General features: G+C 43.4%; 1 protein-coding gene across 1 annotated transcript; it reads left to right on the top strand.

Moving 5' to 3' along the window:
* Positions 1 to 1011: 1011 nt before the first annotated feature.
* On the top strand, positions 1012 to 23030 carry LOC146181881 (pleckstrin homology domain-containing family J member 1-like). Its single transcript, XM_084576890.1, has 7 exons — positions 1012 to 1254; positions 2400 to 2485; positions 2963 to 3041; positions 4862 to 4952; positions 8181 to 8244; positions 12901 to 12997; positions 17761 to 23030. Exons 1-7 carry the CDS (start codon positions 1161 to 1163, stop codon positions 17790 to 17792), a joined length of 543 nt encoding a protein of 180 aa, XP_084433016.1. The 5' UTR covers positions 1012 to 1160; the 3' UTR covers positions 17793 to 23030.
* Positions 23031 to 24149: the final 1119 nt, after the last annotated feature.

Here is a 24149-nt window from a genome sequence, read left to right as displayed (position 1 = left end):
TCCCGGACAGCACAGAGCAGAAATATCGTCGGCTACCGCCTCCGGGGAGGATCCGTGTGATACGCACGAAGCCGTATTTTGCGTAAATTACATCTTTGACCTTCATCATGGGCGCGATTATGATCACGTTTGCATGTGAGTGCTCCCCTTATATATGAAAGGAGGAATTTTTCAGGGTGCACTCGGACGAAGAATTTGATGTTGGCAACTACGAACCCGCAGAAGACGCTGTCAACTGTGACTGAGTATTGCTACCGGCTGCCGGATCCTGCCAATTCATTTTTGATCACTAACACTGTGAAAACATATACAGCGTCAGACATCGCTGGCTGTCGCTTGGTTAAGTTGGTTGCATATAAGGGCACGTTGAAGAACCTCAGGTGGTATAATTTGTTTTGAAATTGCCTCACTTCGGGACACAAATCGTGCAGTTTACAATTTGCTGTGCTCTAAGAATTTCCTCCTCGCGGGGATAATCAAACATAATGAGAAAATTAACCGAGTCGCACGCATTGGCTCTCAGTTGGAACGTAAGAAGAAGTATGAAAGAGACACTGAAAAAGGCACTGAAAAAAAGGGTAGAGGGGGAGCCTCAGTTCGCAAGCCGAGCCAATGTTTCGACAAGTTGACTTGTATTCGTTGACTTGTAAAAGTTGTAAAACAGCGCTAGAAACACGGACAGATAGATATAAAGACAAACACACATTGCGTTTGTATTTCTATCAGTCCGTGTTTCGCTGTTTTAACATAATGTCCAACCAACTCGCCCAACAAGCCACTTTGCTTGAGTTCAAATCAGCGCGGTAAAAATGCAGTTAACCCGTCACGATTGGCGGAGACAGTTGCTGTCTCGTAACTAAGATTTCTTCCCATCCTATTTAGTTACCAAAACTCAATAATAATAATAAGTGTATAATAATAAAATGCAAGTTTCAAATTTTTTTGTTTGTGCATAGGTGTATTATAACATGGTTGTTAGCGTCGTCATCATCGTCATCATTCGCAGCGAAAAGCAAATATGGCGATGTGCAGCAGTGAGCGAACGTCGTACAGGGAGTCCATTCCGTAGGTGGTCATGTAAGCGCTGCGCACTATGCTTTTCTTCAGTGTTGAACGGCCGTGTTTCCCGTGAGGTTCTGCCCGTGAGACACGCAGCAACCATGCGGTTCAATGAGAAAGAGATGGCAACGGTCGCCGCAGGAGCTGCCGACAAAGAAGGGCGTCTGAACCACCGGAACCTTTCCTTCCGAGAAGGTGCGATTGCACGGCTGGTAAAATTTTAAACCTGTGCTATAACACTTTAACTTTTTTTCACAGTAACAGGTAAGGTTCCTTCTCCCTCCCAAGTTCTTTGCAATTCGTTTTGACTCATTTTCGCTCGCTGGTGTATCCCAGTCTTTACTGTCATATTCAGAAAACAACGAGTGTTCTACAGCTGTGGCAGCCTGTTTTCGGCCTGACAGACAGGTCGTTGTAGTGGCGTTTTCTTATTTTTGCTTTGTAGCGTCTGACATGTGTCAGGAAAGACTAAGGCCTTTTTAGTTTTTCGTCCTGGGTTCCGTTACTAGCTCCAGGTAGCCGACGGCGGAAACTGTGTGTCGAAGCGCTGTGACGGATCGTTGTATCTTCTTTGGTTGCTTGTGAAATGCGAGAAGTCTTTGAAAACGAAAACGCGAGACCTTGAAAGTGGAGGTTTCTGTAAACAGTTTTCATAAGAACGCAAAAACCACATCACGAACGTCACAATTGAGACCGCTTTCGCGTGCTATTCATCCACTTATTCTTCATTGAAAAGGCTCGAGTGAAGGGGCTGGCTTCGACACTATTATCGCCTCCGCTTCAAAACACCGGCCCCGCGGCTGTTTTTCCACCGTCCCCGCCGCCGATCGAACAGACGCTGCGTTTCAGTGACATTTGATGCTGTTACCACAATTTCCGCCAATATGTTTCGAAAATCCGAGCCAAGTGAATTTCGTATGCGCTGGAAACATTTGCATGGTGTTGCTGTGTATACAAATCTAAGCCGAGTTTCGCGCGAAAAGTAACGGACGTATAGGGGCATCTTCCGGGACAGTTTCCTACACTAATAAATTTAGCATCAAGAAAGCGTTTATCGGAACAGTTATCTCAAGTAAACTACGTGGTCTTGAATTTTACACACGGTAGCCTCTGACCGTTTGCCGTATTTTGCTAGAATTGGGCACAGAAGTGTTTGTCGTGCCATAGATAACATTGGCTGCTACTTGGTTACTGAAAGATAGGTGTTACACGTGGAAGGGGGTCTCTGCACAAGGTAGCATTGTTTAGCTGCCTATGCTGATTTTTTACTACTGTAGTTCACTTTGTGGTGCTGCTTGTCTTTGTCCATTTTGCAATGTATGCACTTCTTTCCCCTGCAGTGTTCAAAGAACGGTGGTTCAAGTTGAAAGGGAACCTGCTATTCTACTTTCGGTTGAATGAGTATGGAGGAGTGTTTGAAAAAGAAGTAAGCATACTGCTGCTCCTCTCATTGCATGCAGAGCTTCAGAATTTGTGAATGCGTTCCACCTTTAAAGTTTTGCTTTGTATCATTCCACCTGGTATGATGGTATCCTATAAATCCTTTGCATTTGCACAGCTTCGAGTGCATACGAAGTCACAACAACACATTGTCTGTTCTGCCATCTCTAAGGCTGCATAGGTTTTGAGGAAAATTCGGTGAACCTGGCCTAATGGCACTGATTTCCAGCCCTTCTAGAACACTGTTCATTGCCTTTCATTAAATGGCTCCACTCTTGGATACTTTGGAGAGAAGGAGACTTGAAATGTCTATAAAAGCAAAAATTCTGTGTAGTGTAGTGAACAGAGTTAAATTTAAAATTACATTGCTTTTCTTTTTCTTAAAAATTCATCAGTGGCATGCACTAACCAGTGGCAGTTGCTTGCAGCATTTTGTTCACTGAATTCGGTATTCCTTTTCCAGCCTGTTGGTTTATTTGTCATCGAATGCTGCAGGGTTCAGCATGAACCAAGCGTTCACTACGCATTTGCATTTTCTATAGGTAGGTAAAGTTACGTGCTACAGTTTTGTTTTCGTGCTAATAGCGATGCTCTTGTATTGATAACATCAAAGCCTAATTTGCATGATGTGCGGTGCATAATAGATTCCAAGAAGAAACCGTTTTTGTCGGGTACTTTGGTGGCAGTGTTTTTAAACATTAGATGTCATTGATGTGCCACGCCTTGGGTTCTTTGTAACGCTTTTTAGTCTTGGAACTGTTACACATGCTACAAAAGCTTGTGTGCAAGGGAGAGGGTTACTACCGGTAGGCAGGAAGCTCAGAATTGAGCAGACATGCTCTGACGATAAGTTTTCTTTCCAATTTAATGATACATTGAAAACTATCATTGCTAAGTACTTCTCACACAGGAATATTATAGCAGGTAGACTGAGACCATACAGAGTAATTATTAGACTTTCACAGAGGCTGACTATGTTCTCTTATACAACAGGATTTGCTTTTACCACTTTGCATAGAATTATTAATCTAGAGGACAGGCATTAAAATAACTTAATTAAACAACAGCCTACAATAAGAAGTAAGATTTTGATTGCTATCGATTAGCACTGATCATTTAGTGTGCAGGCTTTTTAACATATAGGCTGAGGAACCTTTCTATATATCTTAGTTTTGGCTTGGCAAGCTTACATTTAGAGACACTTGCATTGTTTTTCACGAGTATATTCTTCTAGGAGTTTAATTTTTCAAAATAGATAGCCCTGTTAAAGTGTACAAGTTGTTGAACAGTCGAGAACTTCGAAAACAGGAAGGTTAGCTGAGGTGAAAAGGCTTAGGTCATTGTCTGTATCAGCATAAAAATGAGTAATTACCATTGTATAAGATTATTAGAATGATTTGCATCAGTGGCTTTTGAGTGTATATATTGAGAATGTGCTCATAAGGTGCTGAACCAGTTCAGTAAGGGCAAGACACTGTTCGTTTATGAACCAAACACTAAAATGACCCTTGCTTTTTTCCCTGCCTTAAAACCATATTGCTGAAGGCACCATTTTTCTCATTGCTTAGTGTTCTACAAGATTGTGGAGCAGGCCTTTTTACATTTATTGAATTTAAAGCAGTTGTTAGCAGTGTTAGGACCTTTAGTTTTGTCGGTATGGTAACTTGGTGGCAAAACTGGTAAAGTACGCAGGCACAGTTAGGAACATCCCAAAAGCTACACTTCACAAAAAGTGGCTTTTCGAAATTAAGGCCTCTTGTTCGTTTGAAAGGTATGAAAATACAGTTGCCTGTTCTCTGTTGGGTCATTATTACACTGCTTTGCACTGAAAAACTTCACAGCTTCCCTCTTTAACTTATAGCAGACATTTTTAAAGCTGAAATTTCAACCAAAATGGTCTTTAATAAAGCCCATACCGGCATCTTGTGGTTTAAATAAAATGTGTATTGGACTGGCCGTACTGATGGCAGACTGGACAGAGTGCCACAAAATACGTGACGAGCTAGGCTCATCAGAAGCCAGGAATAACAACTGCCTTGTACGAGCCTGGCTTGTCGATGTCCGCTAGGGGCCCAATAGAGCCTTGACACATTTCTAAGCAAAATTACAAAGCATGTGGAAGAAGAGAGGCTGTATCAGAACATGCAAATAATGTGTGACAGGAAAGTCATGCCGTTATTTAAATTTACATACATACAATGCTCTTTATGCTCGTAGACAGTTCTGGGTTATTGCTGACATGTTAGTAGGTTTGAGATTGGTTGAAAGTGTTGTCATGTTTAGATGCCTTTATTCTAGGAGGATATTGTGTACAATGACCTTTCTATGCCCTTTTTTTTCACTGGCCTCCTTCTCCTTCTAGCATTTTCTGATGACGCAGATCGGAAGCATCTGTTTACCTGCACGACGCAGAAACATTGCGATGAATGGGTCAGCTGTTTGCAACAGGCCAGGTGATTATTTCATGTAAATCCCAAACAAGTCGAGCCAAACTTTTCATTCTGTGGTTTCAGAATGGTATTGTTTTCCTAGTACTACAGCATGAGTAGCCAAAAAAAGAGATTTCAGAATGGTTACGAGCGTCTAAGGGAGAAGTTTTTGTGTCAGAGCACAGAACATTTATATAGTATTTCAGCCTAAATTACTAGGCTCCCGTCTGATGTCCAAGTGCATATGATGCTGCATATGTTGCCTTGTGCTCCATACCCGTCATGCACAGACTTGCTGCCTTCCTCACACATGGCTGCAGCTCGTCACAGAAGCGTCGTGGTGCACCACCAGCTTTGCTGAATGAGCCACTGCTGCTGACTCTCCTCTAAAAACGTAAATGTGCCGCGTGGTTATGAGTGTGCAGCTTCGTGGTGGGATGTTAGTCTGTGGGATGGACGGAGCTGGAACTGAGTTATGAGAAAAGGGAAGGCATTAAAAAAAATTTTGTTTGAAGAAGGTATTACTGGTGGTGAAGAGTTCAGTAAAGTAGAAAGTTGGGCTAGTTGGTGACGATCCATCTAAAAACAGCGTACATAAAACACGAAAACACAGAGAGGGAACAGGATGGACAAGAGCGCTTTTTTTTTTTACTGAAGGGCGAACGTTGTGCCTCATGAAGTCTGCCACGTTGTCAGGAGTTTGTCTGTAGTCACTCAGAGGCTTTACGGCCGAAATCCCTGGGCCACGCCACCGGAAGCACAGTATCCTTAGCTAGTCGTTAAACGACCGTACCTGCTGCCACCATTCTACTGTCTGTCGGTGCCATGTCACCCACCATCACGTCACATTCAGGAGGCAACAGCGCTTCTGTTCGCCTTGTTGTCTCTCTGTGTTTTCATGTTTGTTATGTGTGTCATTTTTAGATGGTGAGGAGACCAAACACAGGGAGCAGTTAAGGCAGATTGAGCAGGAACCGCCAGATTAGCAGTTTAAGCAACTCGTGTGTGGGTGATTGGTGGTGGCGAAGGTGTATAGCTCGCACTCCGTTTTTATAGTATACCTTAAATGTGTGCTTCAGACAGTGCCACCAATGTGAAACTGAGGAATGAATTAGGAGTGATCGTACAGTACAGTCCACCTATAACGATATCTTAAAAACCGGAAAATACAATTGTTATAACTGGGTATTGTTATGTTTTGATCGGCTAATGGCAGGAATCAACAAAAAAACACACCCACATTTTTCCATGCATGTAAGCTTGCCCACTACCGGTAATGAGGGATTCGGATGGAACGACGTGAATAATCGTAAAGAGCATTGAACTCTTATTACAGGATACATATATAGCCATAAAATAACCTAAGCATGTTTAAAAACGTGTGAAATTTGTGCATATGTTTAAAAAAGTGTGAAATTTGTGCATGCGCTCGAGTGGCAGCTGAAGCTTGAAAATCCTTTTGAGCATGTGCGATGTCAGCGCACATTAAAGATCCCCAGGTGGTCGAAATTACTCCGTAGCCCTCCACTACGGCTCCCCTTTCTCTCTTTCCACTTTCACTCCCACCTTCATCCCTTCCCTTACGGCGCGGTTCAGATGTCCACATAGCAAGTGTGACAGACACTGCGCCTTTCCCTTCCTGTGAACCAATTATTATTATTATTATTAGCATCGCTTCCATTATCGCGCACGCTGGCGGTAGTCCTTTTTATGTGCATAAAACTGACCAGTGACTGGATGAACTTCGGGACTTCCCCAGCTTTGATGATAATATCGTAGAGTGCTAATGCCGTATTTTTTTGTGAGGCTTCCTGCCTTGAAACCTTGGCGGAAATCCGGATGAATTTGCTGTTTCGTTTCGATGCTATTGCGCCGTCACACACAATTGGTACTGGCAATGATGATACGGCTACACACGTTGTGCGGTGGCAGGCAGTGATAGCAATGATGATAGTGCTCATTTTTTAACCGCGCGCAATGCCTCTCAAAGATTTCTCCATGTTAGTCCGTTTTCGCCGCTTATGTTGAGTTTTCATGTCATTCTCTTCTCAGTATTTTATTCTTTATCGATCATCCAGACAAAATTTCGTGGTGAACATCTATAGCGAGGCAATAAACCTATCATTGTATTCGATATGCCGCTGATAATTGGTCATTATATCTAGTTTATTTTTACATAGGGGCAATGGGAAAACTGATAAATGACAAGGTTTTGATTGTTATAAGCGATACGTCGTTATGTCTAGTATCGTTATAAATGGATTGCCTGTACACAGTTGTGTACAAGCAGATTTGGAGCTTTTTTGGAGGGTGGACTGCTTATAGTGTTTTTATTTTTTTTGGTTAATGTCTCGTTTTTCTTGTTACAGATGTCATTTTTCACACCATGTAAGGAGTATAGTGAATAATATTTCAGAAAACATCGAGCGGTGTCGCGCATTGTTAACAATTCCTATGCTGATATATGTTCTTAATCTCGCGCGTAGTGCGCACCTTTAAAGTAAGAATTGTCTCCATGATCCTTCATGTGTTTACTTGGTAAGCCTCAGCATTTCAGTATTACTGCATCCATCAATTATTATGAAATGTTTTACATCCCTGCAGGAAATTAACCGGTAGCATTTTGTACTACCTTAATGAAACTGGACTTCACTCCTTCTTTTAACTTTCTATCTCCTGCATCCCATTCCCTCTTTCTTAACTTATGCCTTGTGGCAAACTTTTCGAAAAAAAAAATACATTTTAAATGTAAATATACATTTTAGGGAGAAAATATTGTCCCTATTAAAGAAAAGAAAATGGTTCTGAATGAAAAATGCAGGTGTTCGAAATTGATCTGCAACACCCCGACCTCCCACTGGTATTGTGTTAGCCATAGCATACGTGCCGCTTTTGTATGTTAAACCACAATGAATACATAAATTGTAATTCGAGCACATTACTTGTTATGTAAGCACTGATTAATGCAGTGTTTTAGGATCACACTACTGACGTTTTGAAAAATAAGAGACGAAATGGAGTAGAAATATATAAATTCAACTCTGAGCATGTGTCGTGCTAAGATAGGTCGGAATTATACACTGCTCTCATCTGCATTTTAGGTGGGGACGAATTGAAGTGGAAGCTTTGGCACTGTGTGGTCAGTGTATTGCTGTTTCAAATCATCCGGTTACTGTGCTTCGTTATGTAATGCTTGCCTTAAGCTTATAGTCTGAATTCCTTGTGTTTCACTGTCCTCCTGTTCCCTTTCAGCTATGAGTACCAGCGGGGTCGCTTGGTCTACATGCAGCAAAAAATTTTGGAGTTGACTGGACGAGTGAGTTGAGGGCTCGAGTTTCTTATTCGCAATTCACGTACATTTAGAACGCTTCCAAGTTTAAAGTTCACTGTGTAATTGGTGATGAGTGTTTGTACTCGCAAGGGGTGGCTCCTAGTCACTGGTTTTCCATGTTTTTATTGAGACTCTCACATCGAGCTTCCATCTGCTTCGCCATATTACACTGAACCTGCTCAGCATTTTACACAGAAGTGGTACCTAGGCTTGCGTTGTGCGGCATTAGGGAAGGATCTTAAGCTGCATAGGTGTGGCTGTCATCTTGACCATGCCCCTTTGACTTTGTGGACGCATTAATCCATTGGCTTCCGTGGGCAGCAATATGCCGGCCGCAATGGCATAGACCAAAATAGTTTTGACCAATGATTTGCTGGCCCGTGTGAATATGATTGCTTTGTAGAAAGTTCGGTCGGTAGAAGGCAGCTCATTAAAGTGTGTTTAGTGTTTGTTTGATGTGTTTTCCACTAGATGGACATAGTTGTCCAGGGTCTAAGGTGTTTTTTTTTCTTTATTGACAAAAAGCTTTTATTCCCATTTCTTTTCAAACATGGCATCCTGGAGAAAATGTGGTTTGACAACCGAGGTAATTCTTTACCTTGTGTTTGATAGGGATGCCGAAAGTAACATCTGGGATGAAGAGAACGTTGTGTTAGATGACGAGCACGACTGGATTATGGATAGTGACATGGACGATTGCAAGAAAAATTTTGTTCAGTGCAAGATCCTTATAACTCTTCTTGTGAAAGGCTACAAGAACATCTTCTTTTACGATACTATGGAGATTGCTGTGCTGTTTATAACAGCTATGTTTTATCCGGCAAAGTAACAGGCAAGCGGCTACTTTGCACAGAGAGTCAGCGTTGCAAAGAAGTATCATATTTGACTAAAACCATCTGTTGCAGCTGCACTGTTGTGGCTTTAGGCCTCCAAGATTCCAGCAAAGTCAAGCAGAATCTTTTGAGGCTATGCTTAGTTTGTAAGGCACATGGGAAAAAGCCTGAGGGTCCAGGGGAGTGTGAAAAATGTGATTTTGCATTTCGCATGCGTATATGCTTCTAGGCTTTTTATATATGCAAATCGTTATAAGAGGTGTGATGCGGTGAAAAATTGTGAACCAAATAAGGCAGCGTTTGCCTTTCTATGACCTGTTTAGCATAATTTATCACTACTTTTAAATGGCATGTACTAGAGTACGATTGACAGAAGGCCACCGTAAAGCACAGCATCTGATGTCCAAATTTGAAGGAAGTTTTACAGGGCTAGTGCTGTCAGCCTGTGTATACAGTCGCCGACCATTTTTTCGGACTTGAAGGGACCCGAAAAATGGTCCGAATAATCGAACAGTCCGAAAAATCCGTGAAGCACAAAAAATCACTTTATTCAGAGGAAATCGGCTTAAAAATGTCGCCGATTTTACCTTGCGGCAAATTTCTTTTGCTGGCGACGATTTGCGCTTGTATTTGCGCCAAAGTTGTCGTTTCGCTGTACACGCTAGACAGCAAGTTCACAGCGTTCGTAATTTGTGCAAGCGATGGCTGTGGTAGGCCGCCCGAGTCGTCGTCGGAGTCCGACTCGTCTTCAGGTTGAAGAACCTGGCGTACAAGTTCGTCGTCTGTGAGGTCCGCACACATATCGAGGCCGTCGTCCACTTCAACAAACTCGCGGAACGTGGAGCCCGTTGGAATGTCCATTCCGTTCCCGCGGAGGTCAACGATGAGGTCTTCGCCACTGTCTGCAGTCAAATCCTCAGAATCGTTGCAGTCTTCTACGTCATCGACTTCATCGGCGGAGAATCCAGCGTGCCTGAAGCAATTAGCAATTGTTTCCGCTCTCGCTGCCTTCCACGCGTCAGCCAGCATGCTAACCGCCGCAAAAAGATCCGTGGCGTACTTTTTTCCGTTGTCAAAACAAAGGACTGTGCGCCGCAGAAGACGGGTCCGATAATGCACCTTAAGGTTTTTGATCACCCCCTGGTCCATTGGTTGGAGCACGCTGGTGGTGTTTGGTGGCAGGTATTCGAGCCGAATGGCTTTCAGGTTGTCGAAGGTGCCGTGAGCCGCGCAGTTATCAACAAAAATAATAACTTGTCGCCCCTGCCGCTCGAAACTTCGGTCGAGTCGACGCACGTAATCTTCAAACAAAGCATGAGTGATCCATGCCTTGGAGTTGCTGCAGTACCACACGGGAAGGTTCTTCGCGCCCTTAAAACACCTAGGATTTTTGGATTTGCCTATCACAAGAAGTGGCAGCTTCTCAGTGCCAGTGGCATTTGCACCTACCATTACTGTTATCCTTTCCTTGCTGTGGCGGCCCCCTGAACAGGAGTCACCCGAAAAAGAGAGGGTGCGGTCAGGCAACATCTTGAAGAAGAGGCCGGTCTCGTCACAGTTGAAGGTGTCCTCCGGGCTGTACTGGCCCAACAAGGGCTTCAACTTCGTCTGACGGTAGTCTGCTACCGTGGCTGGGTTGGCGGCTCCGCTCTCCCCGCACATCTTCTTAAAAGACACACCGTGTCTCTTCTTGAAACCGCGGAGCCATCCGTCCGTGAACTTGAATTTTTTCAATTCTCATTTTCACGGCCAGGGTCTCTGCCTTTTCCTTCAACGTGTCGCCCGACACTGGAAGGTTTTTCGCTAAAGCAGCTTTAAGCCAGAGTAGCAAGGCCTCCAATTCGGGGTGGTCGCCTTTCCTGTCGTTCTTCTGGCTGCTGCTGTGGGACGCCTCAAAGGCGGAAAAAATCTTCTCCTTATTTTTCACGTAATCCGAAATAGTTTGCTTCGACAGTGTGAACTCCTTGGCCACGTCAGCTTGCGTTCGCCCACTCAGCACTAGCTTTATGATCGCTGCCTTTTTCTCAAGGGTCATGGTAGAATAGCTCCCACGCTTCTTTGATGGACCCGGCAGCACCGGCGGGGCCATGTCCACAGCCCGAGTGCGCACCACACCGCTCGTCAAACACGCAAAAATGAGGCACTTTTCGTTCAGAGCGGTGGAACCGCCGGACGCAATCACAAAACGGCCAAAGGATTGACGGCGCGCCACTCGGTTGACGCGGTCGGAGAAACTCGTGTGACAACACGGCGGACGTATGAGACAAAGCACAAAGAGATAGCTGCCCGCGTCAGCGTTGGCGACAAAAGCAGGTTGACGGCGATGACAATCCGACTGCCACCTCGAAGTGGCAGAGATTGCAGGGGCCTCTCCTGGCAAAAATGGGGCACCGAAACCATGTCAAGCCAATCCAACTGCAGAGATAATCCACCTCAATCCAAGATGGCGCTTGTTGCGCCGGCGAAAAGCCGATAAGATGGCAGATTTTGGCCTGCAGGGGACTGAAATTAGTCCGAAAAATCGAACTTTCGGACTTTTAAAGTCCGAAATATCCGTCGCGAATATGTATGCGCTTCTATGGGGTGACTGACGGTGCCTCACTGAAGTCCGAAATATCCTACAAGTCCGAATTATTGGAGTCCGAATTACCCGTCGGCTACTGTAGTAGTGCTGCACAGCTTATCAGGCTCCGCTAGCGTAGGGTCATTCCATGAGCTGTGTAGAAAAACCATCAATCCTAAGGGTGCAGTGCACCGTTTGGTGTTTCTAGCATTTTTTCAAACTAGAACTCCTTCACTGCAGACATCGGAGCCATACTTTCGCACGATGGTTTCAGGGCAACGTTCTGACTGGTCGGTATGACCAGTAAATCAATATTGTATTGGGATCAACTGTAATGGTAGATGCACCATAAAATTGTGTTTTTTCGTGGCACTGCTTCTAATCATGTTGTTATTCTTCTTTACTGAAGGCTTTATGCTCCTGGCTATGGTGCTTCTTAGTCTGCAGTCAGGGTGCCATGCTTTTGAAGGAATGGAATCGTACCCTGGCCAGTGATTCGGAATTTGTGGGCAGATTGTTTGAGCCAAACCCACAAGTGTAGTCAGGGCCATTTAAATCTGGGCTGCTGTCTTGAGGAGCACACAGTTTTGGTATACATGTGACACCCAGCTAACTTGTGGCATTGGTAGCACTGTATATGACATGAGGTGTAACAACAGTAGAAGTTTACAGTGCACACAAATCTGGCCAAGTGCACTGTGAAATTTCCCCTGCCTCTAATTTATTTTTTTTTACTAAGTAAAACAATGCTCTGTTCTGGAAATAGACCTATATTCTCTGTCTAGTTTTTAGTGGAAAAGAGTATCTGGTTAAGAGTGACATTATAGAACTCGTACTTTTGAGAAATACTATTCAGTCCACTAGTCATTCCCATTGTCATTGTCGGGTGCAGATTATTGATATATATGGGTCAGCGGCAATTGTGCAAATTGTGTTCTTGTGATAGCACAGAAATGCATCTCAGAGCATTATGAATGACTAAAGATTTCAGTTCATCTCTCGAAGTAACTGCAGGATTTTGATTTTGGGAGCAATGGATTGGAAGGTTGCACAGAATCAAGGGAAGTGATGAAGAGTGGTTTAGAAATGTAATGCTTGTGCGAGACAGCTGAAAAATAAAAACAGCTGTGCAAGGAAGCCTTTGTTGTGCAAGATTTTTAATGTCTTTGGAGGTTGAGATGATGGTGGTGCTATTAATGACAAAAAGGAGAGCTGTATTGATGTTCTGTTTGCTCCTTTTTCCAGGATCCATTGGCAGAGTTCTTCAGCCGTCGTAACGGCACTGCGCCTGGCAGTGTACAGGCTATTCAGAAAGCACCTGAGAGTAACAACAGTTCAGCGGGCAAGTTATTTCAATTTTTGAAGTTTTGGTAGCATGCTTGAATGATGGTTTGCACGCTGTATGGCACCTACATTGCTGGCATGTTGGCTTTGCTTTCTCTGCTTGTTTTTAGCTGCTGCTTCATTTATTGAGAAAGAGTTATGTTGAAGTATATGCTTCTACTATTTCACCACTGTACTATCTTTGTTAGGGAATGGAGTGATGTGGCTAATAAACCATTGGATCACTTTTTTACACTTTTGGCTGCTTTTTCATCGCTTCTCCTAGGGTGGTGGTGGTGGTGAAAACATTATAATACATATAGGTATACACTAGATGGGATGCCTAGACAGGCACTCCATTGGCGTTTGCCGCAGCCCGGGCGCGTTGCGTTAAGACCTTTTGGGCCTCTAGGGTGCAGCAGCTGGACAGGGTCGCCTCCCAGTTCTCTCGGGTGGGGTTGGGGATAGGGGGCAAAGATGGGTTTTTCTGGCAGGCCCAGGAGATTTTCATAATGTAAGGCTTTGTTACTGCTGGCAACAATTATGCTCGGAAGGGAAGTCACTATATATTATGCTTATCACTACACTTCTGACACGCGTTTGACGTAGGAAATTGGGGAAACCTAAATTTTGCTATGTTATATTTCTCTATCATAATCGAGGATTTTTTACAAGTCTGCTACAGCAGACTTCTTTTAAGATGAACGGTATGAGACCGTTTATTTAGTTTCCCATTGGACTCAGTGTGAAAAAACATTCCACTGAAGATGAACTGGGGTGGCCCCTCACAATAGCAGCATGAACGTGATGTTCACGCGGAACTGTGAAACATGCTTCTGTACAATAAAGCATTATAAAGCCTTTACTGGCCATGCAGTGACGGATGTCTGATCTCAGCATCGCGTGTGCGTGACTTGCTGCACGTTGCCTTCATTAGGTTATAAGGCACTTATGCACGAAGCAAGCCCACTCGCTTTCTTCAGGCTTTAGAATTCCAGGGTCACATTTTCTTCTCACGTGGTGTCCTAACACATGATATCACGGTGCAGAGGTGGCAGGTATCAGTGCTACGTGCGTTGCCTGTGGCGTACGGAAAGGTGCGGGATGTGCCCGCTCATGGAGAGGGTAACGCGCATGCTGCATATGCATTGAGATAAGAGAGACTGGTCACTACGCTGTTGTCTACCTTCGGATGGCTAAGAGCAGGATGGGAAGCAAAAATCAAAAAGAAATGAAAAGCAGCTTTCGTGGGATGCAATAAGACAGATAGGACATTGAAGAAAAGAAAACCAGAACAACTTTATTTTCAGGTAGGATAATGTGAGCTGGTTACACATGTTTTGTAGGGAAAGCTACACTAGGCTAGTAGTAACGAGTTTTGCTGTGCCTGTCCGAGGCCACAACTGCACATGAGCCATAACCATGGCTATCAGCTGCGCCGTTCCACAGGTGTTCTGCCACTGCACCACGCCGGTCTCGTCCACTGTGATGTCTTATGCCTCATTATACAGCCTCACAGCACATGCACAAACCATTCGTGGGCCACTCAGTGACTTGTCAATTATGTGGTGCTCACCACAGGAGGAGGAGGATAGCGGCATCCCAGCAGTTATGTGTGCCTGCGCGAAGAGGTGGAGAAGGGTAGTCTCCGCACTGCAGATGTGCGCGCTGCCACGGAGAGCTGACCGAGTGGAGCAGGAAAGTGTCTGCCGGCGTCGCATGCGCAGACTATGAAAGTGGGTTCTGCCTAGAACGCCGGTGAACTTTTATGCGCTCAACGGAACTCTGGTTGTGTTCGATGCAGCGCTCGGCCGCCCGCAGCCAGAGCTTTCGCCGGACGTACGGTTCAGCAGGGTCGAACTCCTCTGATTTTTTCAAGCTCACTTCACGCATAGTGCAATAAATACTCTATTTGCAGTTATGTTCTCCTTGGAAGGCAGTTTTACTGATTGTTCTCATGTAGCATATATTTGAACACACCTAGCGTGCAGGCGTACCGTCATAGGGCCACTTTTGTTGAGACTGAACTTCCGACACGAAAAAATTTTGTGTCCCTTCAAGTTTGTCTTAAATGGAGCCTACTATATATATATACATATATATATATATATAAATAAATAAAATAGGAAGCATTGAGTAGCTACCATGTTTGCTCGATTCTAAGCACTCTCTTTTTTTTTTTTCATGACCACGATGCTGGAAAGGAGGGGTGTCCTTAGGTTCGAAAAGTAAAGTACCTCCTGCCCCTTCTCTGTTCTTGCGTCAATATGTAGAGGAGGCGGCCACGAGAAATAACATTTTATTTGTCAAAAAAACTTTGCAAGAATTTTGGCAGGCGCGATCACACTTCTCTTGAAGTTTACGCTATTGCAGCCCTCTTCAGACTGATTCCGACTTCTGTTACGGCTGCCAAACAGCTGACTCCAAATAAGGCAATGCAGCCTTACGGTTCCTGCAAAATCTGCCGAGACATTTAGTATTCAAAGTCATTTTTTCCCCACATTTGCATTCGATTTGTTCTTGAAATTTTCAGTGTTCGCACACCTCTACTAAATATACATGAGTGACTGAAGTTAGCGTGGGCAATTAAAAAAGAAAGAAATGAAGACCGCAAGGTGAAACTCGCGCGAAAAAAGTGAGCGAAGTGCATTTTCCGCAAATTCATGGACCCCCCCTCCACTCGCTCCATGACCTGTCTGCATCGAAGCCGCATTGGGCGATGCTCATTTTTTATTTTCAGTCCAATTGCGCGCTGTTTGTAGGCCACTGTGACAAAGAAGAGTGTACTATTATTGTTACTACCTAATACGCAACGAACAAATGTAGCGAAGATAGTTGGGTGAAATTACTCCATTTATATACAAGATGGTGCCTTGTACGGGCACGAAGCATTGGTTGGTTGCAACAATGATACCTGCTCGTGTCTGTATAAAATGGTGAAAAAAAAAAGTGACGAAAAAAGCATCTCCACTGTATTGCTGGCACCATTTTTGTTTTGAAAAATATAGCTTTTGAACTGCACACAGTCCGAAATATTGATCATGAAAACGTGCGCGTTGCTATGGGCCGCCTGATTGTTCCTGAATGAAGTCTGAAATGCAGAAAAAGTCCAGATTATTGGAATCTGAAAAATTGTCTGCAACTATAAAAATTTGTTAGCTTTGTCAACATTTATTTGTGCAGTGAAGAACTAAATGTTGAGACTGTTATCCTTAGTGTATCTAAGGGGGTTGTGAACTGCGTTTGTACTTCATGTGCAAGCTGGGGGCATATCAGAAGCTTCACGCATGAAAGAATCGTGGGCGTTTTGACTATGGTTTAAATAAAGGACTGAGCCACAAGAGGCATACTAAAGTGCAATTATACACAATTAGATGGGTGCTTCTGAATTCTGCTGTGGGCAAAACGTGGCCAGCTATCAGGCTTGCATCCTGATGCTTATTGGCAGAAAGTTTTGCCACTTGACTGCATATTCTGGTGCTTGCTGCAGTGATGTAAGGTACACTCTTTGTCGAAAGTCTAGAGCCCAAGGGGTTTGCTCCTGAGCTACACCTTGTATCTTGTGATGTGTTCGTAGCATTTGCATTCTTCTGAAGGTGTGAAAAAGTTTTGGTTCCGTCCTTTCCCGCATGCCAGCAGAGCCCCACTACACAGCCATGCTACATAGTCTGAACTTTTGACAAAGACTGTACTTCCTTGGCATTTGAAGCAGTAATTTTTTTTTTCTTAATGCACAGATCTGAGACATTGATCACGCAGATATCAAACATTCTCTTTAGTCCTTGACTCAGCTCCTGTGTTTTTTTCTGCTATTGTCTGTTTCTCGGTGCATGCTTTCAATGTGATCACAGTGTCATTGCTCAGCTGCTGTGCATTGTTTCAGTTTCTGTACCAGTGTTTTCGGTGTTGGTAAGATTTGCTGAAGTTTATTATGTTATGTTATGTTCATTTAGCCATCTGTGTATTTAATTCAAGTACAGTCTCGGTGACCTAAGTCTCAAAGGTCGCAGAAAAACGCAAATCATCTATCAATCTATACAGAAGCATGGGGTAGGCATTTGCATACATCTGTTTTCAGCCGAGATTTACCTGTGGTTGCACGACCACACTTCGCCATTTGCACTGCGTACTACAGCACGATAAACAATCGTGACAGTGGCGATGTGCGGGCTGCGTATCGCTGCAAACTACTCCTGCTGCTCCCTGTGCATACAGCGTGACTAGCGATCGCGGAGTCAACGATGTGCGGCCGTGCATGTCTGCCACGTGCACCGTCTCCAACTGCTCACAGTGTGTACAGCGGAACTGGCCATCATGATTTTGACGATTTTAGTCGGCCACATACCACCGTAAACTAGTGTAGTAGAACAGCCTATCACTATGACGATGGCATGGGGCTACTCAGTGCCTCAAACTGCTCATTGCATACGGTGTGGCTGGAGATAGTGTAGTCATATGCGGGCAGTGCATAATACTCAAAGCTGCAGTCACGGTTCCTGCGTCCATATCATCCGTAGTAGAGCGGGAGAGGGCTTGGAAGATAGAAAATTCTGCGCATTGTACAGACCGTGCTCCAGCTGGGGAATATTGCGAATCATATCGTCGAGAAATACGTATCTACTGGATTCATATCACCGGGATTTTACTGTACATAAAATGAAGGAATAAAATTGAAAGTGTTTCTCTATGTTGTACGTGCTCTTTGTCACTATGTTTGATGATGGTTGACCATCTAGCCCGAAGCAGACTTGAATGACGGAAATCGTTTGTTCACTTTTCCAGATGCTAAAAAGAGGACAACAATATGGCACTGACCTTTGGTGTCACTGGGTCACAAAACAGCCTCTGCACATAGCATCATCGTACCCAGCACAGGACAAGTCAAACTCCAAGTCAAGTAGCACCGAGCTGGTTTTCATTGATCGTCATTGACATTCTCGGGGAATATCCTGCCCTGTTACGCTTCAGCACCCCATGCCATTATACAAATGCGTGCCCATTTCATCTTTACACCACTTGTGCCTGACGATTGTTACGACATTATTCTCAAGAGTTTGAACATTTTATCACCTGATGTTGATATTGATATTGAAAAAAAAAATGTTATGAAAGCACTTTTTATACCAATTCATTGATCTTTTGGTGTTCTTCAGGTGTGCTAAATTGCTATATCCAAGCGCTTAGCTTCTCTACTCACATTGGTTTTGGTGAGTCGACCTGATAGAGTGTATCTTACTTGCCACGCTCTGATTTTGTAGTTTGCATGAAACTGCCTTCTCATCTAATGTAAGTAGAGTAAGGTACAGAAAGACCTTATTATTTAGGACTTCTAAGGAGTGAATATAAATGTCGCTTATCCAAATGTTAAAATATTGATCCCCCCTCGCCTCCTACCCGCTTCACTTTTCAAGGCTACTAAAAAGCGTTTGCGATAAAGGGGAATATATTGGTGGTAAACCTGGAAAATGTAATCTCCATTTATGACAGAGCTGAGAGATGCAGACAATTTGTAAAATACTTTAATTCATGCTCGTTATTGGAAGTGCCTGGAGCATGACTGTTCCATAATGGTGAAGGTCTCCGTAGCTTTCAGAATGCGATGGGTTCGGGCTCGGGCTTCTCTGCATGCGACGGACACGTGAGGAGGTTTCACCACATAGAGGGTGAATAGCACGGGACGAATGTGGAGTGCTGGAGTAATGGAAGTGCCACACAAAAAGAGGTGATGGAAGCACATATTGGTTTTGGGAGCGGAAAGTTGTCTCTGAAAAACAGAACTAAAAATTTAAGCACCAGTTCTCGTTCTAAATGGCATGTAGCTGTAGGCTTTGCTGACTGGCCTTTATATGGAGCTTATGGCCACTATCTCCACAGCCTGGCGATGAAGAAGCAAAACTGTTTAGCCAGACACTCTCTTGGCCTTGTGTGGTGTCTTGTCAGTCATTCTGACTTGACAGGAGCACAATCGTGATTGTAGTATGGAGGTCAGGTATGAGGACAAATATTTGGATCTCTTGTTGAGCTGGTCGTACTTTGGTACAGTGCCGTTTCACATTCAAATTGGCCGATGTTATCCCCGGATTCAATGAAAAAACGATCTTGTGATGCCGCGCACTTACATAAGGCTTTGATCCGGCTCTGGTGACTGTGCCATAATCTGTTTTGGGGGGCGGGGGTAGGGGTGTAAACCAGGTTTTACTGTGGTACGACTGAAAGCTTCTTTCATGTGCAGGAGGGTGGCTGCTCTTGGGAACATGCAGCCTCAGACCTAATATAATATTCTGCTCTGATTCCTCTTTTTCTCTTCCTTTTTTTTTCTGTTTTTCTGTTATTGGCGTAAGTGACACCATGCTTTGTGTTGACGATTATTGCTTGCTCAAATACAGCATCATTGGGGTCGTTGCATCACTTGAATTCATGGCAAAAAGTTATAAAACATAACTGGACTGGATGTGAAATAGGATGATAAGATTATGCTGGCTCAGGTTTTTGTATTTGGGCAGATCAGCGTTCGTTTGCTAAATAAAGTAGGTTATTCGTTGTCGTCCGCAAGCAGGTTCGTTGTAACGCTTGCAAACGAGGATGTAGCCCGGCTGGCTAATGCAGTGTGCACAAAAGTTTTGCAAGGTTCTACAAATCCTTACTGGTATACTCAACTAAAAAGGCATTATTGCCACTGATTAGACTACAGTTTCAGCACTTTCCAGGTCATTTACAGCATCGCTTTTATTTTGGTGAAGTGTGAATTGAGCCTAAGGTAGTAGCTGTACAAATCTGAGTGGCACCTGAATTCTCTTCTTGGATGCACGAGGATTTTGCTTGTTTGTTTGGCAACAGTAACATTCACTTTATTACTCCTTGGGCTTCGGCTGAAGGCACCTGCCGATTAAGCTGTCAGAAAAGGAGTTGAAACGTGTAGCGCTTTGCGCCTTTCGCGAAAAAAATTTCTACATTAGAATGTTGCTTTCTTTTTCTTTCTTTATGAAGAACATCAACGTGCTTTGTGCATGCTGTACCGCTTCTCCAAAAGTTGCCCTAATTAAGTCTGCCGACGAGCAGGCTTCTATTCAAACCATGATCCTGCCGTTCAAACTTTATCAGAGTTGGTAGGCGTATCATTAACCTTACCTTTCTTTTTTATCATTAAGGGCCTTGCTAATTTTGTTGTTTTCATCCACAAATCAAACGTTTTTTCTTGGCGATCCTTTTATTGATTGGGGCGTCAGCTGGAAGGCACCTTCCTATTAGCTTCAAGTTCAGGGACACGCTCAAGCACGGTTGCATATTTTATTGTTGTTGGACAAAGGACACAAAAAATGCATTCATACTGGTCCTAGATATATTGAAACACACTGCATTGGGTTGTACAAGGCAAACCATTCACTTGGCTAATCATTTGCCACTTGCAAAGTGGTTTTCTTTTACCATTAGTTTCATAATTCTACTCTAAGGCAACCACCTGCACAGTGGGTAGTGCAGCACAACATAGCACATTGATGTGCACACCGAACCATAACCACGAAGATTTCACAGCTCTTTTATTGAGTGGTTTGGTAGGGTATGATACAGTCTTTGTCAAAAGTTTAGAGCCCAGGGGTTTGCATCAGTGTTTCAAATCACCTGAAGGCAAGATTTGTTTGCCCTATTCCTTCCAACTGGCAGGGTTTCCACGATTGATAAAGGAACACCAATACAAGATTCAGTAGCAGACCCCCTGGGGTCTCAACTTCTGACAAACACTGTACGTGTGGCACATGACTATTTTGCTTACCTTAGGTTGCTATAGCATGATAAGTAGCTTCAGTGCTTTTAGAAGCAAAATTTTATGTTGTGCCCATTTAATTAAAATACCCATCTCGTCAAGCTCACTGCTCATGGCGGCAGCTTATATGGCAGTCACATTGGCTATGGTTCTTGCCAGCTCACCACTGTTCTGTTAGGCTTGAGGCAGCGTCTTCATGGACTCCATGTCCCCTTACACTGTGGTTTATCGTAGAATGCTCAGAAGGCACTTCCTTTTGAGCTGCAGAATGCGCAGCTTGTTTTGAAGGATTGCTGTGTAAGAAATGGCTGGATTAAATTTTAGGGCATACTTTTTTTCTTAGAAACTGTGTATGAGGACTATCCCTCGGACATACTTTGCTTAGTTGAAAATTTTGCAGAGGACAATTGTCTAAAATCAGTCACTGCTTTAAAGTCTGCATATTTAACCACACTTCCCAACTGGAGCCTTTTAAGAACTGCAAAGAAAACGCGATCGAACCAAAGTCTCTGAAGCACTGTTACAACTACCTATATTCTCTGCACCGTGGAGTAGTAAGACTTGTTGTGCGATCTGTCTTATCATACTGTCATTACATTCCGTTTGAGAGGACACCAGGGTGCCTGTATTGCATAAATGCAATTGGCTTGTGATGTCTGTGCAAACGAGGATCGCTCTCCACATCATCGATCTGTGAATGCGTTTTGTGCCTTTGTTTATGTGCCTCCTGGAAGCACTTGTGATGGTAGTTGGTAGGGAACCCTTTCAAGATACCTGCATTAATATACCAGCATTTACTATAGATTAACTAACTTTAAGAAGATTTATATGTGTAACATTTTAGGGGCAGGTTTGGTAGCTTCAATGGTGAAACTGTGCTGCCAGTCTTGGAAATGCATTCTGCGGGGGTTCTCTAACTTTTAGCTTTAGGGAACCTCGGTGGCTTCTAAAAGGAATTGAAGTCAACAGACGTGTTCAACGTGTAGTGAACAGATACTTTTATTAAGCCTGCAGTATACAGGGCAAAATGATTTGAGGGTTAGAGGAACACCAGAAAGCACTCCAACGAGCCCTGCAGTTCCGTATAATGCAATTTGATCACCCTATTCTAATACATTGGTGGTGCAGGTTTTTATTGAGAACTTTTTGGAAGTTAGGACATCGGTGTGCTTTAAGAACTTGCGTTAATTTTTAATGTGCTCTTCATGTCTGTTCTCATTATTAAAAATGCAAACTGAGCTTTTCACAGTCAGTGAAATTTAACATTATTTAAGGAGATTGTCGTAAGTTATTAAAAGCAGGAGGAAATTTTGGAATGGTCTGTCAGAAAATAAAATAATTTGACAGGGTTATCTTGGTTTTTGAAGTTGTTATAGTGGGAATCAAGTACCTACAGTGAAATAAATGCAGACACATTTGGTATTATGTTGTTTTTGATGAGGGCTTGTGTGAAAAGTTTATCACTTTCCACAGTTGTAAAGTTTACTTTATTACTGTGGAGACAAACTCTGTGCCATAATTTTTTTATTTTAGAGGTTCTATAGTGCCTGAGTGAAAAGCCTAACCCCTCTGAAGGTGCTGCTATTAAATAAGCATCAGTGACTGTACAGTAAAGATGTTTAGAGAAAGAACAGCAGCTTTTGTAGCAGTATTTTGAAAGTACAAATGGGACAGATGTGTATTGTGTTCTGTGACTGACATATTGCTTCAGCAGGTTACAATCTTCCAGGGAGCTGTGCTGTAGAGAGAGATGAAACATTTCAGATTCAGAACTAATATTTCATGCGCTTCTCTTCGGGTTCACACTGATATGTAAAATGTGACTAAGACAGACAATCTTTGTTATTGTATGTCCCCCTTCAGAAAGAAGGTAACAGAATACTCACAAGATTTCAACGCAGTATTTTCTTAAAGCTCGTCTTTGGAAATATTCCGATGATAAAATTTTAACCAACTGAAGATGAATTTTGACTATATGTGCCAGTGGTCACTGCTTTCAATGAGACTAGATAGTTGGAATTTTAATGTTTTAGATCATTGGAAGCCTGGCTTTTTCTGTCAGCCAATTTCTTCTTTGTGTATGTGAAACAAAGAAGGGGATTATTCTGTACAGTACTATATGTCACCCAACATTCTCAACATAGTGTTTAGATTTTAAGGTTGGGTGCTGTTGTAGCGAATGAAAAAAGAAGAGAATACCATTGTTGAATTCAGTTGCTAGATCTCAGTGTTATTAACATAGAAAGCTTTTACATGTTCTGTATTGGGACCATTAAAAGCATCAGAATTACTGGAGTTGTTTTCTTTCATCTCCCTTAATACGTATATCAAGAAAGGAGTAACTGCAGCCTGCCTCGGTCCTTTGTTTTTTTGCTAGGCTCAAGCAATAGCTCTGGAACTTGTGTTACTTGGAGGGACGTTGACTGCAAATTAAAGCTGGCATGTATCAATAGATTACTACATTGTAATAGCAGATTACTCTCTGCACCTTAAGAATCTAGCAAAGGCTCAGAAGCTTAATACTGGTGCCGCCATCACTGGCCATTTTCGCAATCAGCTGCATGCGTCCACACTAAACTTTACAGGCAAATTCTAGAGGCTGTGTTACATTTCGGTTCACTTCAGAATGGTGGAAGTTGGTTCTTGGTACAGACATCGTCATTTTTGTCAAAAGTAGGTTATTTGCTGCAGACAAATGATAACATACCCCAAAAAACAACAGAATCAAGTTTTACCTGGATCAATATTTGGATGTTGCTGTCCTGTGTCACTTTAAACAGTTAATTGGAACGAGGAGGAAGAAGAAGAGGTTTTAGGACTAGGGGCATGCGAGAGAGACTGAGCGCCATGTTGAGAACATTACAAGTGCTGTAATGTTAGATGTTAATACTAGATCACCCTCGGATGTCGTGGTCATTGTCCGCATCAGATGACATTACCACAAGGTGAGATTATCTTACCACGTGTCTTTGTTATAGCATGAAGGAGAAGCAAGTGAATTCCTTTTGAAGCCATTTTGTTCGATTCCTCGTTCTCTAGGTGTCCAGTCCTGGCCGCTTCTCAGTGGAGGCAAGAAACAAGGCGCCTGTGCACTGTATGCTGTCAGTGCACGTTAAAGAACCTTAGGTGGTCAAAATTTCTGGAGCCCTCTACTATGGTGTCCTTCCTAGCCTGAGTCGCTTTGAGACATTAACTTGCGGAAACCAACCAATCATCTGTTTCCAGGGAAGCCTATGCTGGCCCCACGTGAAAGCTGAAACCCAGCCCTGGCACACAAAACTTACCATGGGCTCACGTGGGGCCTAATATCTCTCTGAAGTGTTTGGGGAAGGAGCCTTGGCCCAAGTTGATCGTTCGCAGAATGCAATACCTGATTCCAAGAAGTAGCTCAGGCTCTAAGCGCACATGG

This window comes from Amblyomma maculatum, chromosome 8 (genome assembly GCF_055883805.1).
Source record: "Amblyomma maculatum isolate TAMU_Amacu chromosome 8, ASM5588380v1, whole genome shotgun sequence".
Classification (NCBI taxonomy): domain Eukaryota; kingdom Metazoa; phylum Arthropoda; class Arachnida; order Ixodida; family Ixodidae; genus Amblyomma; species Amblyomma maculatum.
This window is presented reverse-complemented; position numbering and strand designations above follow the sequence as displayed.